Source organism: Corythoichthys intestinalis, chromosome 15 (genome assembly GCF_030265065.1).
Source record: "Corythoichthys intestinalis isolate RoL2023-P3 chromosome 15, ASM3026506v1, whole genome shotgun sequence".
NCBI lineage: Eukaryota > Metazoa > Chordata > Actinopteri > Syngnathiformes > Syngnathidae > Corythoichthys > Corythoichthys intestinalis.
In genome coordinates, this window is record NC_080409.1 from 43314253 (window position 1) to 43330281 (window position 16029).

The window sequence follows — 16029 nt, forward strand, 5'->3', positions numbered from 1 at the left end:
TTCAGTGAGACAGAGAGTCAGCTGTGCTACACGATGGCTGGAGGAGGTGAAACACCTGAATTTTTCCCTCATAGAAGAAAAAAAAAAGCCTTTGGTATGGGAATACTTCAGCTACAGAAAAGTCACAGATGGCCGCGGCTGAGAGGAAGAAAGCCAACCGACATGTTTGCGGAGGGTGGCTGCCAAAGGAGGTAATACCTCTACGTGACCACCCGTTGCTTTACACAAAATCAAAGGTTAATAAACGCTGTCGTAAACGCTTCTCACTAGCTACGAAAGTTAACTCCAGTGTGTTTAGTGGGTCTAGCGCTGGTAAAACAAATACGAAAATTGGACAACAATTCAATTAATTTTGTTCTGGTGATGGTAATGTTGAGCTGTGGCTAAGGGCTATGCTCACCTGAAGGACTTTTTTTTTTTTTTTAATTTTAATTAGAATATTTCATTATACTTATGTTCCAATTTGTTAATATGTTGTTTTGAAAAATAAATATGTTCAAAGGAAAAAAAATGTTTTTTTTAACCCAGACATCTCAAAATAACACATTTTTGAGTTGTAATTACAATCCCGTGATATTTTTGCTTCAGGTTATCATTACTTCAGAATCTCATACCAGCACATGTCTAGACGTGCCACGTGATGTATGATGCCGCCTCAAGTCTAACTTCATTACAATATTAATTAATTAGAAGACTGTTTGTGCCATGTTTGTCCTCAGACAGAAACCATACTGAAACCATACTAAAACAAAAAATATATTTCCGACTCCCATCTTTTTCCATTTTTTTTTGAAAGAGCTCCAGGGAGTCACTAGGGCAGCGCTAATGAGCCGCATGCGGCTCTAGAGCCGTGGGTTGCTGCCCTCCAATCGAAACAAAACAAGCTGTAAGCTCACGGTAGTACTTTGGGTGTCAAATTCGCCTCTTGTAGGACGTTTTGCCAGTGTAGCACATTTTGACAGAAAACCTTTTTCCCTACTCTCGTTTCGTCTCATCCCATCTTTCCTGTTCATTTTGCTTTTGCTGCTCGTATTGTGAAATATCGACAGTGCTGTCTTGCTCATTAATGTTTCTCTCGGGTTCCAATTGAAAGGGTTGGACAGACGACATGTTTATGTCGCTAGAGTCATTCTCTGGAAGCCCGGCAGCGTAAACATGTGATGACAGCGCCCTGCGACGTCATCAACAATGGCGACCTACTAGTTTAAGTAATTTTACAAATTGTATAAAAACGAAAACAAGAGGGGTTCCAATATCTAGTTATTTGAACTCATAATATTGTTTATCTTTTAAGAACAAGTCTTTCTATCTGTGGATCCCTTTAATTGAATTCCTGTCTAACTGTGAATCATAATATAGTATCCGTTTCAAAAAATAAAAAAGAGCTGTGAATTTTGTATGACTAGCTTCTGTGTTTGGCTGCTGCAATTGTTTATGAAACATGCTACTTGGCCAACTGCGCTGCTCACCCCTTACTGGAAGGCAGAGAGGGACGGGAGAGCATTGGAAAACGAGGAAAGGCTAGAGTGAGAAGGGACTTCTGGGAGCCCTCAGGAGGCATGGGGTCATACTCCTCCCTGAGGAGGAGGGTGGGGTTGGAGGATGTGGTTACACTCGAGTCTTCCAGGAGTCAGGAGTGGTGCTCACCAGACAACAAGAGACAAAAGAAGCAGGAAGTGGGCTAGACGTGTGAAACTTACAGGCTGCTCTTGTTGATCTTATAAAACTTGAGTCTGGCCAGACACATGCGACATACGTATTTGGAAGTTTCCATGTCTTCCTGCAGTACAAAAAAGGGAAGTGAAAAAGAGAATGACAAAGATCGGATTGCGGCTGATGACACATTCCTGCACACAGACTTTCAGCTGATGCTATGTAACTTTAATGGCCTACACCCAGATAACAACAGCGCAGGCACATTGTTCTGACTGGCTGAAGCTAAATCCAATAAGGGACAGCAATGTCTCGAGGCTGGACGGGGAGAGGGTGTTAGAGACTTACGGTCTGGAACTGGACACTCTCCTCTCTGTTGAGCAACTCCAAGGCAAAGAAAGACCTGTTGTGACTCATGTTGTTAATTTCATTCCACCTGCGCGGCCAATTCAAGCAAAAAGAAAGGGAGAACACATGATGTCATTGCAGTCGTAGCAAAATTCTAAGTACGAAGACACAAATCAAGTCTAGAATTCATGTTGCTATGCAAGAACAAGAGTGAGAAAATGTTTATGGACCGGTCAGTCTTACAGACTGGGTTTAAAGGCCACATTTAGGTGTTGAAGATATTTTGAGGATTACCTAAATAAATGAAGAGGTCTTCCGTTTTTGTGTTTGACAAAGATCCCATCAAGGCAGGAACCCAGCATCACATCCGTGCCCGTGTTGTCCTGTCAACACGACCGGAGAAAAGCCTTTATTTTATAAACCGTTGACATTTATGAAATACACTGAAGGCCAGCGTGAACCCACCTTTGCCTGGTAGCTCTCCTGGCCATAACCCTCCATTTTCTCCACCTCTTGCATGTACAACATTTCGGCCTCTGGGGATGACAAACCCCTAAGAGCAACACAAGTCAATAACTTCCCAGGTTTCTCTTGTTAAAAGGAACCACTACTAGGACGTTGCTAAATAGCCATTTTCCTTTGCTTGGTTTATTCAACTAATGAGAACAGAAACTATTGGCAGTACGCTGATACTACTCACCTGTAAGACTGATACAGAAGGGCCACTTTCTGAGTGGCCTCCTCCAACACCCGCTCATCCTGGATCCAGTCCTGCAATGTCAAAACCCCAACGATTAAAGCGACTACACAAAAGGCAAGCCAACATTGCTTTGAATGGATGCAGAAAAATATACGGGTAGTTACCGGGTTACGATGTACCCGACGTCCGTGGTTTGAACTTTAGGACGCCGGCTCTCGTTTGCCATTTTGTCTCAGCTGTTTTTTTTTTGTCGCGTAACAGGGTCTCGTCTGCCATTTTCCTCAATTTTTTTTACTTTGTTGTTAATGTGACGTATAATACATATTTTGGTTAGTTATTTTGAGATTTAGGAGGTATTTAGGGGTACTTATAGGGAACCTTCAACTTAAAGACTTGTAGGCTCTAATACGCCATAATTGTTCTCTTTTACCAAAATATATTATTTAAAAACACATAAAATATTGCCATTGATTTAAAAACCTATAATATTTAGTACATGTTTTGACCTACAGAGAGCACCATGTTTTATGCGCGCAATGGAGGCTCGGGGTGATGTCACGGTCACTAGAAGAACACTACCGGGTTACTCCAATTCCATCTACGCGGCGAGACATCCAACACATGCGCACATCGGTTAAAAGTGGCGAATACTTCCTGTTTGTGTTTTTATTGAGTCTTTTGTTACATCTTCATCTACATCTTCTCAAAATACTTTTTGCATGCGTTTCCCTCTCATACTTTTAAGCATTGTGTTTTCTTGTGGTAGCTTTAAAGCAGATTGTTGATCAGTTGACCACGTTATTCACATAGCATATTTAAACCAACATTATTTGATATTACTGACTCAGACCTAAAATTTGATAGCCATCTAAAGTCCGTCACTAAATCTGCTTATTACCACCTAAAAAATATAACCAGAATTAAGGGGATTCTGACTCAACAAGACATGGAAAAACTTATGCATGCATTCATTTTCAGCAGATTGGACTATTGCAACTGTATATTTACAGGTCTTGATAAAAAATCCGTCAGGAAGCTGCAGCTAGTACAGAATGCTGCAGCCAGAGTCCTCACAAATACAAGGAAGCTGGACCACATTACACAGGTTTTGAAATCGCTACACTGGCTTCCAGTGAGTCAAAGGATAGACTATAAAATATTACTGCTCATCTACAAAACACTTAATGGCCTTGGACCAAAATACATGCTTGATTTGTTAGGTTCCTATGAGACATCTAGACCCCTAAGGTCGTCTGGAACCGGTCTCCTGCATGTTCCAAGAACAAGAACCAAGCAGTGTGAGGCAGCATCTAGTTATTATGCTCCTCACCTCTGGAACAAGTACCCTGAACGTCTGAAGTATGCTCAAACTGTTAGCTCTTTTAAATCAGGGCTAAAAACGCTTTTGTTTAGCACTGCATATCCATAACTGTCTACATATTTCAATCTACTTGCTTTCTATTCCTCTTGTGCTTATCTCCATTGCTGATTTCAATTATTATTAGTAGTAGTAGTTTTTGTTTCAATTTTATTATTTATTTTTATTCTATTTATGATTAAATGCGATTTTTATGTATAATTTTATTTCCGATTTTGATTGTCTTGGTTTTTACGTGGTATTGATTTAAATGTGATTTTTATGATCTTCATGTGATGTAAAGCACTTTGAATTGCCTTGTGTTGAATTGTGCTACATAAATAAATTTGCCTTGCCTTTGCCTTGCCTAGTATGTTCTGTCTGTAATCATCTAAACAAAACAAGCTGAAAGCGCACGGTAGTACTTCGGGTGTCAAATTCGCCTTTTGTAGACGTTTCGCCGGTGTAGCCCATTTTGGCAGAACAGTTTTTTTTCCTAATCTCGTCTTGTCTTATCCCGTCTTTCCTGTTCATTTTGCTTTTGCTGCTCGTTTTGTGAAATATTGACAGAGACGTCATATTCATTAATGTTCCTCTCGGGTTCAAATTGAAAGGGTTGAACAAATGACATGTTTATGTCGCTAGAGTCATACTCTGGAAGCCCGGCAGCATAACCATGTAAGGTCACCGCTCTGCAATGTCAACAACATTGGCGATCTACTAGTTAAACTAATTTTACGAATTGTATAAAACCAAAAACAACAAGAGGGGTTTCCATATCAAATTATTTTAACTCAAAATAACGTATATCTTTTAGGAACAGCAAGCCTTTCTATCAGTGCATTCTTTTAAGACGCCAGTACTCGTCCGCCATTTTGTCTCGGGTTTTTTGTTTGTTTGTTTTTTTAAGTCTTGCAGCAGTGTCTCATCTGCCATTTTCCTCTTGTTTATCTTTATTTTATTAATGTGACACATAATACATGTTTTTAGTTGGTTATTTTGGGATTTAGGGTATATTCATGGGTACTTAAAGGATTAATTCCGACTTAAGCGGAAATTTGGGTTAACGTCGCCAGCGTAGGAACGGAACTCGTTCGTAACCTGGGGACTGCCTGTAAACTTACAATAGGAAACAGCGCAAACTTCTGAAGAAACTCCTGGGAATCGTAGCGATTGAAGTCTCCAAAGTCAGCTGTGGGAAGACAAAAAATGTCAGTGTTCAATTGTCAACGTAACTGTTAAAGCTCCAGCCTCACTGCTAGAAACACCTGTTGAGTATCCTCAGCACCAGTAATGTTATAAAAGCAGGCCCTTGACTCCAATGCCTACATTGGTGACACCAAATAGGAATTACGCCATTTAATTCACGCATATACACCCCATTCCAAGAAATGTGATGGATAGTGACAGAACCTGACATAAACATTCAAATGGTGAAGGTCTTTTGAGGCAAAAGTGATCTCAGAGTCTCTGCTATGCTAAAATGCAGGCGTACAAACAGTAAAGCCCAATATAACTTTGTCAGCAGTGTTTGAGATTCTTGTGACTGCTCAAAAGGTTGGTAGGATATGTCAGCGCATCGGGCTTTCAGTGCTGTGATTTGGATTCACAAATTTTCACGTCAGTCTGAGTGTGTTTGCATGATATGTATGTGTAAAATATGATTTTAAAGACAAACGTGGGTTTTTTGTGTTCTGATTGCAGGACTGTGACTTTGGGTCAGAGGTGGTTAGAGTAGCCAAAAATATTACTCAAGTAAGAGTAGCGTTACTTCAAAATAATACTAGTCAAGTAAAAGTAGTCATTCAAAAATGTACTCAAGTACAAGTAAAAAAAGTATTTGGTGAAAAGAATAGTCAAGTAGTGTACTAAAGTATGTAGTAAAGTACATTATGAGTACATTTTTACATTTTTTCTCAGCACGAAGTTAGCTATATTAACTGTTGTTATAGTTATACTGTGCAATAACCCATTACATCAGGGGTCCCCAAACTACGGCCCGCCTCCACATTTGGTCCGGCCCCTTGAACAATAATTTTTTTTTGTTTTTTTTTCTTCTAATAGTGTTATTTATTTCCTGGCTTTTTTCTGTGAAGAAACCAGAGAAGGTTATTTGGTTATTATCTATTTAATTAATAATGTTATTATTATATTATTATTATATTATATTATATTATATTATATTATATTATATTATATTATATTATAATTATTTTCATTGTATTTACTTTTGTTCCGTGAAGAATCCAGAAAGGGTTATTTGACTGTGGCTTTCTGAAAAACAATAAATTTTTACATTTAGGCACTCCTGCAATCGTCACACCTTTTCTGTTACAAACTGACCCCGGCCCCTCATCAGAGAAGGGAAAAGTTATGTGGCCCTCACAGGAAAATGTTTGGGACCCCTGCATTACATAATCACTTTAAGCCAGGGGTGTCCAAACTTTTTGCAAAGGGGGCCAGATTTGGTGTGGTAAAAATGTGGGGGGCCGACCTTGGTTGACGTCCTTTACGTAGAACAATATATTTAAGCACATTTCAGCAAGCCATTCTGTGTGTCACCTTTGCTTTATTATTTTTTTTTAAATTAATAATATCAACAATCTCGCAACTAGCCTTTGTGGCATTCTCTTTCGATTGTCGGATTCTTGCGAAATACTGCTGCTGTGAAATTAAACTAGCTTCATGTTGCTTTAATTTCTCGCTACGTATCTTCCCTGTAATCTTGTCGTACATGTCAACGTCTCTTGTTTGGTAGTATCGCCTCAAATTGAACTCTTTAAAAACAGCGACTGTCTCTTTGCAAATTGGGCAGACACAGTTGTTGCGTATGTTAGTGAAGAAATAGTGCAATTTCCAACTATCCCTGAAGCGTCGGTCGTCGCAGTCAACTTTCTTTTTTGTGTTGATTGTCACTATTTTAGAAAATTGGGAGTTAAGGGTCACAAGGGGTAATGTTACTTAGAGTGCTGCTGCCTTTTAGTGGGTAAATGAGGAGCAGCATTTAGTGTGTAAGCTACTTCATATGATGGTAGCAGTACTGACCAATTTATTAAGTCTGTGTGCAGGCCAGACGTTATTGATTTTATGACAGAGGCTGGGGGCCGGATGAAATTTGACCAAGGGCCGCATTTGGCCCCCGGGCCGGACTTTGGACATGTCTGCTTTAAGCCAAAGAAATACAAAAAATGGGGGAAAAAAGTCATTGAATTCCGTCCAGATAAAAAAAAAAAAAAATGACAGAAACGAAGCATTACTCGTCCAAAGAGCATGAGTGCAGTGGAGAAAATAGTTCCTAGTTTGAATCGTGAATAGTTCCTTCATAGTTGGTATTATGAAATTAAAACGATCATATCTCCAGTTTTCCGTGGTCAATCGGCGCCAAATAAAAACTGGGAGAGAGGTTTAATTCCGTGCTTTTGAGTCGTGATGAGGGCAGCGCTCCATGTCAAATACTTCATTTTTTATGGTACTTTAATGACGCCACGTGATTGAACAGGCAGGCGTGATCATAGAACTGGAAGCTTGTGTCTGATTGGTATAATGGAGTCATGTGATTATTGTTGCGATGTCTCATTGGGGAAATTGGTAGAGCTACTCTGGGCATCGCTGCAAAAAAATTAATAAATCTAATACGTAGAATAAAGAGGTAAAATGTAACGACTTTTGTAGCCCAAAGTAGCGGAGTAAGAGTAGCGTTTTTTTCTTCACAAATCTACTCAAGTAAAAAGTATTCTTAGAAGTACATTTTCCTCAAAAAGTTGCACAAGTAAATTTAACAGAGTACATGTAACGCTTTACTACCCACTTCCACATTGGGTGATAAGTCACCAAAATACAAAATGGATTACTTTATGTGAAATTGGCAATATATCTGTAAGTATTCACATTTTGTGGAAAAATTGCATAGCATATTTTCAGAAAAAAAGGTGTCTTTTTTAAGGTTGGTGGTTATGTGATTTTTGAGTGCCATCTGCAACCAACCAGTAAAATAATTGGACCAAAGTGTCTATAATAGGGATGGTTAGATTTTTTTTAAAGTATGGTTTGCAATTATTCAACGGTGTTGTCGTGGTGCAGTGACCTGACCTCAGTGCAGGCATCGCAGCTCAACTCCTGCTCATTGACTGCTTCAATGTGAGGACAAATGGTTGTCTTATCTCTGTATTTGCCCTGTGACTGACTAGTGACCAGTCTTTGATAATTTACAAATATAGAAACAAATTTGACTTGTTAAAAATGGATGGGTGGATTTGTAAACAATAATACTTTTCATAAATCTACTTGCACAACTATTGGCTTCCTCTCAAATAGCTGTTCCTCTACAGTTAAGCCAATTAACGCCTCAGGTCACTTTACAAAGAACGCCTTCCAAGGCAGCGTTCCAGTGGTGGTAAATTTGCGTGTTTTGGATAACCACTATTTGTCATGCCTGTAATTACTTTGTCTGAGATGGCAGGTGATAAAAGCAGTTCTACAAAAGCAGACAAAACCTTCACGTTACCTTGCACAGCAAGGCTGGCCAGGCGGATGGCTTGTTCCAAAGTGCATGAGATGCGGCCCTCCAGCACATCCTTCTTCAACTGTAGATAATACTGATATCTATGAGAATTTGGAGTGGTCATTTTAGAACAGTAAAGGGGATAAAAGAGATTAAAAAAAATAAAACGACAGCAGACAATTATTGTGTGGAAGAGAGATTGTATAATTAAGGCAAACAAACGTTTAACAGCCAAGAGCATGTGACAAACTTATTTAAATGTTACTTGAACGACGATGGACAGTAATCCAGGATGTCGCTTTGGGACTAAACAAAACAGAACCTTGTTACCTCGTGATCTCCTGCTGCAGCTGCGTAACACTGGGGATGTAGAACACCACTCCAAAGTAGACCGTGGGTTCCACACCATATTTGTCTAGTTGCTTCTTCAGCGGCTTTTCTAGGTCGATCCACCGCTGCTGGTTCTGCTTGTTCTGGTACCATAGACTGAAGAATGTTATCTAACGTTTGGAGAAAGTGGAAGTGTCATATGATTGATGTATGTGAAACTAGTGCCGCAACAATTAATCAATTACAAAAAAAGCTTTGAATAAAATTTTGCTGCTTCGAGGATTCGTTTCATTGGAGTGGTATTGTAATGGTTTGTTTTGAAGCGTTTGCATTTAGTTTTAATGATTTGGGTGGATACACTGCCCTCTAGTGACAACAGTCAATATGAAACAACATATCTAACATGGCTGAATCCAGCTGCTCCCTGGTAAGACCTACATAAGATAACTTTTTGTTTGTGCTCATATGTTTGCTTATGCCTTTTTAATTTAGATTAGAGGTATATTTAGCAGTTGTTGTTTTTTTGCGGGAATATGTGTTTGAACGATTTGCTAAGAGCACTGGAATTTTTTTTTTGCATTTTATAGCATTTAAGCTAGCGTGTTTTGCTATGCAAGTTGCCATTTTTTGTTGTTGCACTTAGATCCTCATTTATTTTTTTTTTGTACAGTTTGAAGCTAAGTTCAGGTATAGTGCTGCAACGATTAATCGATTACCTCGAGTAATTCGATTTGACAAAAGATTCTAATTAAACTTTGGTTAGTTTTAAAATTGTTTTACATGTAGTTTTACTGATGTAGGTGGATAGATTCCCTGCCCTCTAGTGGCAACTGTGAATATGACATAATTCATTTCACATGGCTGAATCCAGCTGTTCTCTGTTAAGGCCAACATAAGCTAAGTTTTTGTTTGAGCTAATGTTTTTTTTAATGCATTCGTAATTTTGTTTACAGGTATTTTTAGTCGTTTTTTGAGGGAATATGTCTTTGAACCATTTGTTAAGAGCATTGTTTTAAAAAAAAAAATTTAAAAAAAGCATTTTATAGCATTTAAGCTTGCGGGACTTTTGCAATGCAAGTTAGCCAATTGTTGTTTTGTTGTACTTAGATCCTCATTCATTTTTATACCGTTTAAGGCTCTGCTCAGGTATTTTAACTTTTTATGTTCCTTATCAGATTACTCGATTATTTGAACAAACTAGTTAATCGAATAATGGGCTACAAAAATAATAGATAGCTGCAGCCCTATTCAGGTATTTTATTTTTAAATGAAAGTGCAATATGATAGGATCATTGGATGTCTTTTATCATCAGTGGGACTAAGACATACTAATTATTTGCCCTTCCCAGTTCAAATAGATTGGACATCAATAGTGGTCTATGAATTAAGTTTAATTAATTTTTTTAATGTTTTTTGGAAGTTTTTGTTTTTTTTGCGACTAATTGCATGCATATTTTGACTGACAATTTTATAAATCTGAAAACGATAAGGGTGAATTTTTCCCAGCAGTATGTCTTGGCTCCGAGCTCTTACAACTTTTGTTCTTAATAATTACAGTGTATTTGGTTATAAATGACAAAACTTAGTGTATTCGCTACGACAAATTTAGTTGGTTTCTAAATTGCATGACATTGAAGTTGTATTTCTTCCTGGTAAACTGTGGGTTTTCAAATTGTGCGATGTAATAAGGTATACTTTTTCCTCTGAATTTTGTTTCTAAATTGTACAAGTCAAGATCCATATTTTATACAATAGCTTTGTTTGGTTTCTAAACTGTGTAAACTTTACATATATATATATATATATATATATGCATATTTCCTGACAATCTTGCTTCCCCTGACAACTTTTTTTGGTTAAAAAATGTATATGATGTCAAAGAGTGCCAGGTGCATTTTTTTCCCAATTATGGTCAAGTTCTGTTACGTATGACCCGAGAAAAGAACAAGCAAAACTGTCCTTTGCTGACATACCTCTCTCAACTCAAGTCTCTGGGCCACTGCCTCCAAACATTCCTGGCCCGTGCTCTCCACTGACAGTGTGAATTCCACAAACTCGCCATTGAGTTGTTGGATGCGAGTGACCAGGCAACTCTTGCTGGAAACTGTGTACCTTCTCGTGCGCTTGAGCTTCAAGCCGAAGGGCAAGGGCATGATTCACTCTGGTGTGAATCGTTCGCATCTAGTCCTCGCAAATGGATCGCCTCTCTTTATCTTTTTAAAACACTTTATAAATGGTAATGGTCATGGGGCAGAGTCGGGTAGACCTGAAAAGATACACATAATGTCATATCAAGTTTTGGTTTTATTCCACCACATTAACAAAGTACCGTAATTTCCCGACTATAAGGCGCACCTGACTATAAGCCGCGACCCCCAAAATTTGACACGAAAATGGCATTTGTTCATAGATAACCCGCACTGGACAATAAACTGCAGCTGTCCTCACTGAATTATGGGATATTTATACCAAAAGATATTACCTGGTAACACTATTTTTGACAGCGGCATCATGAGACTGTCATAAGATCAAATGAACCACCATTCATTGCTTCAGGAAGCTTCATTCAGCCGTAACTGCTCCCTTGGGGGAGACAGTCAATCTCTGCTGCCACCTGCTGTCAACACTGTTGTCATCCAACATGCCTCCTAACATGCATTGCAGCGTTACAGATAGAGGTGTGCAAAATTTCCGATTCTTAGATTATTCGCGATTCGGCCGTGGAAGATTCGAGAACGATTCACAAACATCCAAATTCCGATTATTGAAATATGCGAAGTAAAGCGGAAGTACACAACACTCAGCGTGCCGCGCGGTCTTCGAGACGGAACAGAGCGAGAGTGTAGCTAAACATCATGCTTCCCATTACCCGGCCCCTCGGGTAATGCCAATGCTCAACTCAAGGCTCTAGCTCAACTCATGCAACGAGATAAAAAAACACAACAACATACCTGACTGCTGCCGAAAAACTGCTACAAGTACATCCATATAATGTTACATTGGATATCATTTATATAGGACTAGATGCAATATAGCTTTGGTAGTGTGAGCAGCACATCTACAAAAAGCTAGATGCGGACGTTATAAACGGCCGCCATCTTAAAGCAGTACACTTCCCTGCAAGGCTGTAGTAGCGAACCTTCCATGCAAACCTAATTAACTTTTTATCTAAAATACTCCTAAATCGGTAAAATATTGACTTGAATCTATCTTTAAAATAGTTTTAAAACTTTCACATGTCGAAAGTAGACAAAAGGGAAATTATGGAATAACGGAAGCAATTTTATCAAATTTAACGGTTGATTCACAACATTAAATTAATTGAATGTAGTTTAAAGCTGCTGATACAGAATGGGGACTGGAGTTTTTTATTTAATGTTATTTTTGTATATTTTTTTACTGCTATATGTTAACTTGATACTGAAATAGTAGTGTGGTTTAGCCTGAGAGTATTTTTGAACAATTTTGGAACAAATGTACAAAACATTGAAAAAAAAAAAAAAAAAAAAAAAAAAGGAGGGGGGTGCATCAATAATCGTTTTATAATCGAATCGGAGCCTCTGAATCGTAATCGTAATTGAATCATTAGGTGCCCAGAGATTCCCAGCTCTAGTTACAGATGTAAAGAACAATCCAAATTTATGTTCTGTGCTAATTATTTCTTCAGTTACTGTTACAGTTGTTTCATTAATCGCGAGTTATCATATTTGATAACCATTTATTTGACAGTGGCGCCAATGGACTGTCATAAGACCATCATAATTATGACATGACATTGATAAATGCTTATGACAGATGCCATTTTGTGTCATTTGCCCAAATATCTCACTTTTGAATGGATCTAAAGATCCGAGCTGGACATAAACTGAGTTAATAAGTGCCCATGATAGTGTCATGTCATAATTATAACGGTCTTATGGCAGTCTTATAACAGAGCTGTCAAAGAAAGTGTTACCTTTTAACCCAAATAAAGCCGCACTGGACTATAAGCCGCAGGATTCAAAATTAGGGGAAAAAAGTAGAAGCCGAAAATTACAGTTTTGTTTTTAATGGTAGGCTATCTTCGAACCTTGTGCCCTCAGTCCATTGCGGATTTTTTTTTCCAATTAAAAACTGAATGAATAAATGCAGTATTTTATAGAGCTGTCCCAATCCGTTCACGTAGTCTCTCACTCTCGCTCCTGCCGCTTTCCTTGGTCAGGCAGTGCACTGGAGTTGCTTATTAAAGTTAACGATAATTGTCAGACGTGAAGATTTGATCTTGCCAGAGATGCTTGGAAGCCGAATCTTAGATGCCCCGAATGCGTCAATCATAGTTTAACATGTTAAACAGTTGCTGGGGCAACTCACTGTGTGTAAGTGAGCAGCTTGAGCGTATTTGAGTGGACTCACTCAACAAAGCATTTAATAAAGACAAGAATTTTTCTCCTTTATTCTTGTTTAAAAATAATTAGGTGGGACAGCAACATGTTTAACACTTTATTCTTGTTTAAAAATAATTAAGTGGGACAGCAACATGTTTAAAACTAATCATAATTATTACATTTGAAGAGCTAAAACCATTTATTAAAATTAAAGATAATAATAATTATACAGTGGTACCTCTACATACGAAGTTTATTCGTCCCAGGACCTTGTTTGTAAGTCGAAATGGTCGTATGTCGAGCACGATTTTCCCATAAGAATACACTATAATTCCATTCATTCGTTCCACAGCCCGAAAACCTACCCTAAATTCTCAATAAATATTGATGTTACTATTGCAAATATCAATTACAAAGAGCAAAACAAATACATTATGAATAAAAATCCGAATAATAGTATAATAATAGCAATAATAATAATATTACCTATAATAATGTAACAAACCGGGTTCTAATGTAACGAATGTGTTTGTGTGGTGTACCTGAACGCATCGCTTGGCTGCCTTGATAGAGTGAGCCTTTTTAGTTTCACTTTCACCTTGTTTACTTGCTGCGGTGGACACTAGATGTAGAAACAAATGGCGAGTCAAATTTTACGTCGGATGTCAAAAAGATTGTGTGTCAAAGCGATCGTATATCGAGGTACCACTGTACTTTGGGTGGGAAAAAAAGTTTAAAAACTAGGGCTGTCCAAATTATCGCGTTAACGGGCAGTAATTAATTTTTTAAATTAATCATGTTAAAATATTTGACGTAATTAACGCACATGCCCTGCTCAAACAGATTAAAATGACAGCAGTGTAATGTCCGCTTGTTACTTGTTTTTTGGTGTTTGGCGCCCTCTGCTGGCGCTTGGGTCCAAATGATTTTATGGGTGTCACAATGAGTGAGCATGGTGTAATTACTGACATCAACAATGGCGAGCTACTAGTTTATTTTTTGATTGAAAATTTTACAAATTTTAATAAAACGAAAACATTAAGAGGGGTTTTAATATAAAATTTCTATAACTTGTACTAACATTTATCTTTTAAAAACTACAAGTCTTTCTATCCATTGACCGCTTTAAGAGAATGTTAATAATGTTAATGCCATCTTGTTGATTTTTTGTTTTAATAAACAAATACAGTACTTATGTGCCGTATGTTGAATGTATATATCCGTCTTGTGTCTACTCTTTCCATTCTAACAATAATTTAGAGAAAAATATGGCATATTTTAAAGATGGTTTGAATTGCGATTAATTACGATTAATTAATTTATAAGCTGTAAATAACTCGATTAAAAATTTTAATCGTTTGACAGACCTATAAAAATGTCTTTTATTTATCTTTCCAATGCTAAATTTGAATAAATGCATTGAAAAACAGAACAAAAAAGGTGGGGGGGGCGGTACTTCGCGGTTTTTCCACTAATCGCGGCGGGTTCTGGTCCCCATTAACCGCGAAAAACGAGGGATCACTGTACAGTGCCATGCTGAGAGCTGTCTCTGATATTATGATTTCTTGCAGAGTTACAAAAAAGTTAAAATATTAGAAACACACACCGGTATGGTGTACTGTAATGCAGTTGTACACCACTACAAGAGTACTAAAAACATGTCATTCTTAGGTCTTTGTAAATTTGCAATTACCAAAACATTGACAACTGCGCAGGATTAGTCTGGTAACTTAGCTGTTATTAGAGCGATATATTGATGTAAATCAAATAATTATGGGAGGCAGAGCAGTTTTGAATTTACCTTATTGATTCACCCTCCTTGATTAGTCGGGTCCAAACACTCCTGGCTGTGGAACTCTCCAGCACTAAATCCCTGCCCCCTTCTACTTCACCGAGGTTCAAATGAACTCACGCCAAAGTCCGCTCTAACTCTACTAAATGGCAACTACTGCTTTAAAAGTAAGCTATCCACCAGTTCGTAACCGAGAATGTACTTCATATGGTCTCTGTAGTTACCTTCATGAGGATTTACGCGCAAAAACAAGTGTCTTAGCTCAAGCTTGCTAACACACGCCCAGCAAATAGACACCACCCGCGAGTGGCTGACGTAGCCGGTAAATACGTTGAGCGGAGCCGCTTGAAGTTAGCCCTCAGCCTCCAGGAGAGTTTAAAGCTCGGAAGAACGTGACTCCCAGCGGTAGCTCCAAAATGTTTCGTTTTCGCGACAAACAATTCTAAATAACTTCACTAAATGCCAAACGCATGAGTTCCTAAGTCAACGCGAGTGTGCCACTACATGCCTCATTCCGCATCACTCGGGTTCCAAGCGTGTTTTGCTTCCTGGGACTAGAAGCGCAACAAGTGTTTTCATCCGCGGGACTAGAACATTTGTATTTGTGTTATTTTCCAAATGAATCCGAAGAAAAAAAAAAAAAAAAAGCTCACTTTTACAAACTATTTGACTTTTACACAATTATACAGTGTCCCAAAATCATAACCAAAGTCTGGAAAAAAATGTATTAGTGGCACAGTCGCGGAGGGATATATAGAGATTTCGGGGGTGCCGTGACCCCTGACAGCTGGAATGCCGGGTGGTGAGAATTCTCCAAAAGGGACAGCTGCCTGGACCGGCTGGCCGCTGACCTGCATGTTTACCTTCCATCTCGGCTGACAGCTCTTATCGCACACGCTAAACATCGCATTGTGCAAGAATACCGGTGTTTGTTTGCAAAATAGCTTCACATTCTTCCCTCCCCGCCAATCATATGTCGTGTAA

General features: G+C 38.4%; 1 protein-coding gene across 6 annotated transcripts in view; it reads right to left on the reverse strand.

The window, feature by feature from the left end:
* The window catches only part of ptpn21 (protein tyrosine phosphatase non-receptor type 21), a 37824-nt gene extending 22220 nt beyond the window's left edge, over positions 1–15604 (reverse strand). For 2 of the 6 annotated variants that reach the window (XM_057859130.1, XM_057859126.1), the window contains exons 1-11: positions 15055–15604; positions 10863–11155; positions 8890–9059; positions 8563–8660; positions 5183–5250; positions 2702–2772; positions 2467–2554; positions 2296–2384; positions 2002–2089; positions 1701–1780; positions 1470–1577 (exon numbers count right to left, since the gene is read on the reverse strand). In XM_057859130.1, coding sequence (XP_057715113.1) covers positions 1470–1577; positions 1701–1780; positions 2002–2089; positions 2296–2384; positions 2467–2554; positions 2702–2772; positions 5183–5250; positions 8563–8660; positions 8890–9059; positions 10863–11042 — 1040 coding nt within the window. In that variant the 5' untranslated portion in view covers positions 11043–11155; positions 15055–15604. Of the gene's footprint in view, positions 1–1469; positions 1578–1700; positions 1781–2001; positions 2090–2295; positions 2385–2466; positions 2555–2701; positions 2773–5182; positions 5251–8562; positions 8661–8889; positions 9060–10862; positions 11156–13795; positions 13876–15054 lie in introns of all 6 variants that reach the window. The other 4 variants (XM_057859132.1, XM_057859131.1, XM_057859128.1 and 1 more) reach the window with 3 other exon arrangements.
* Between the last annotated feature and the right edge of the window lie 425 nt (positions 15605–16029).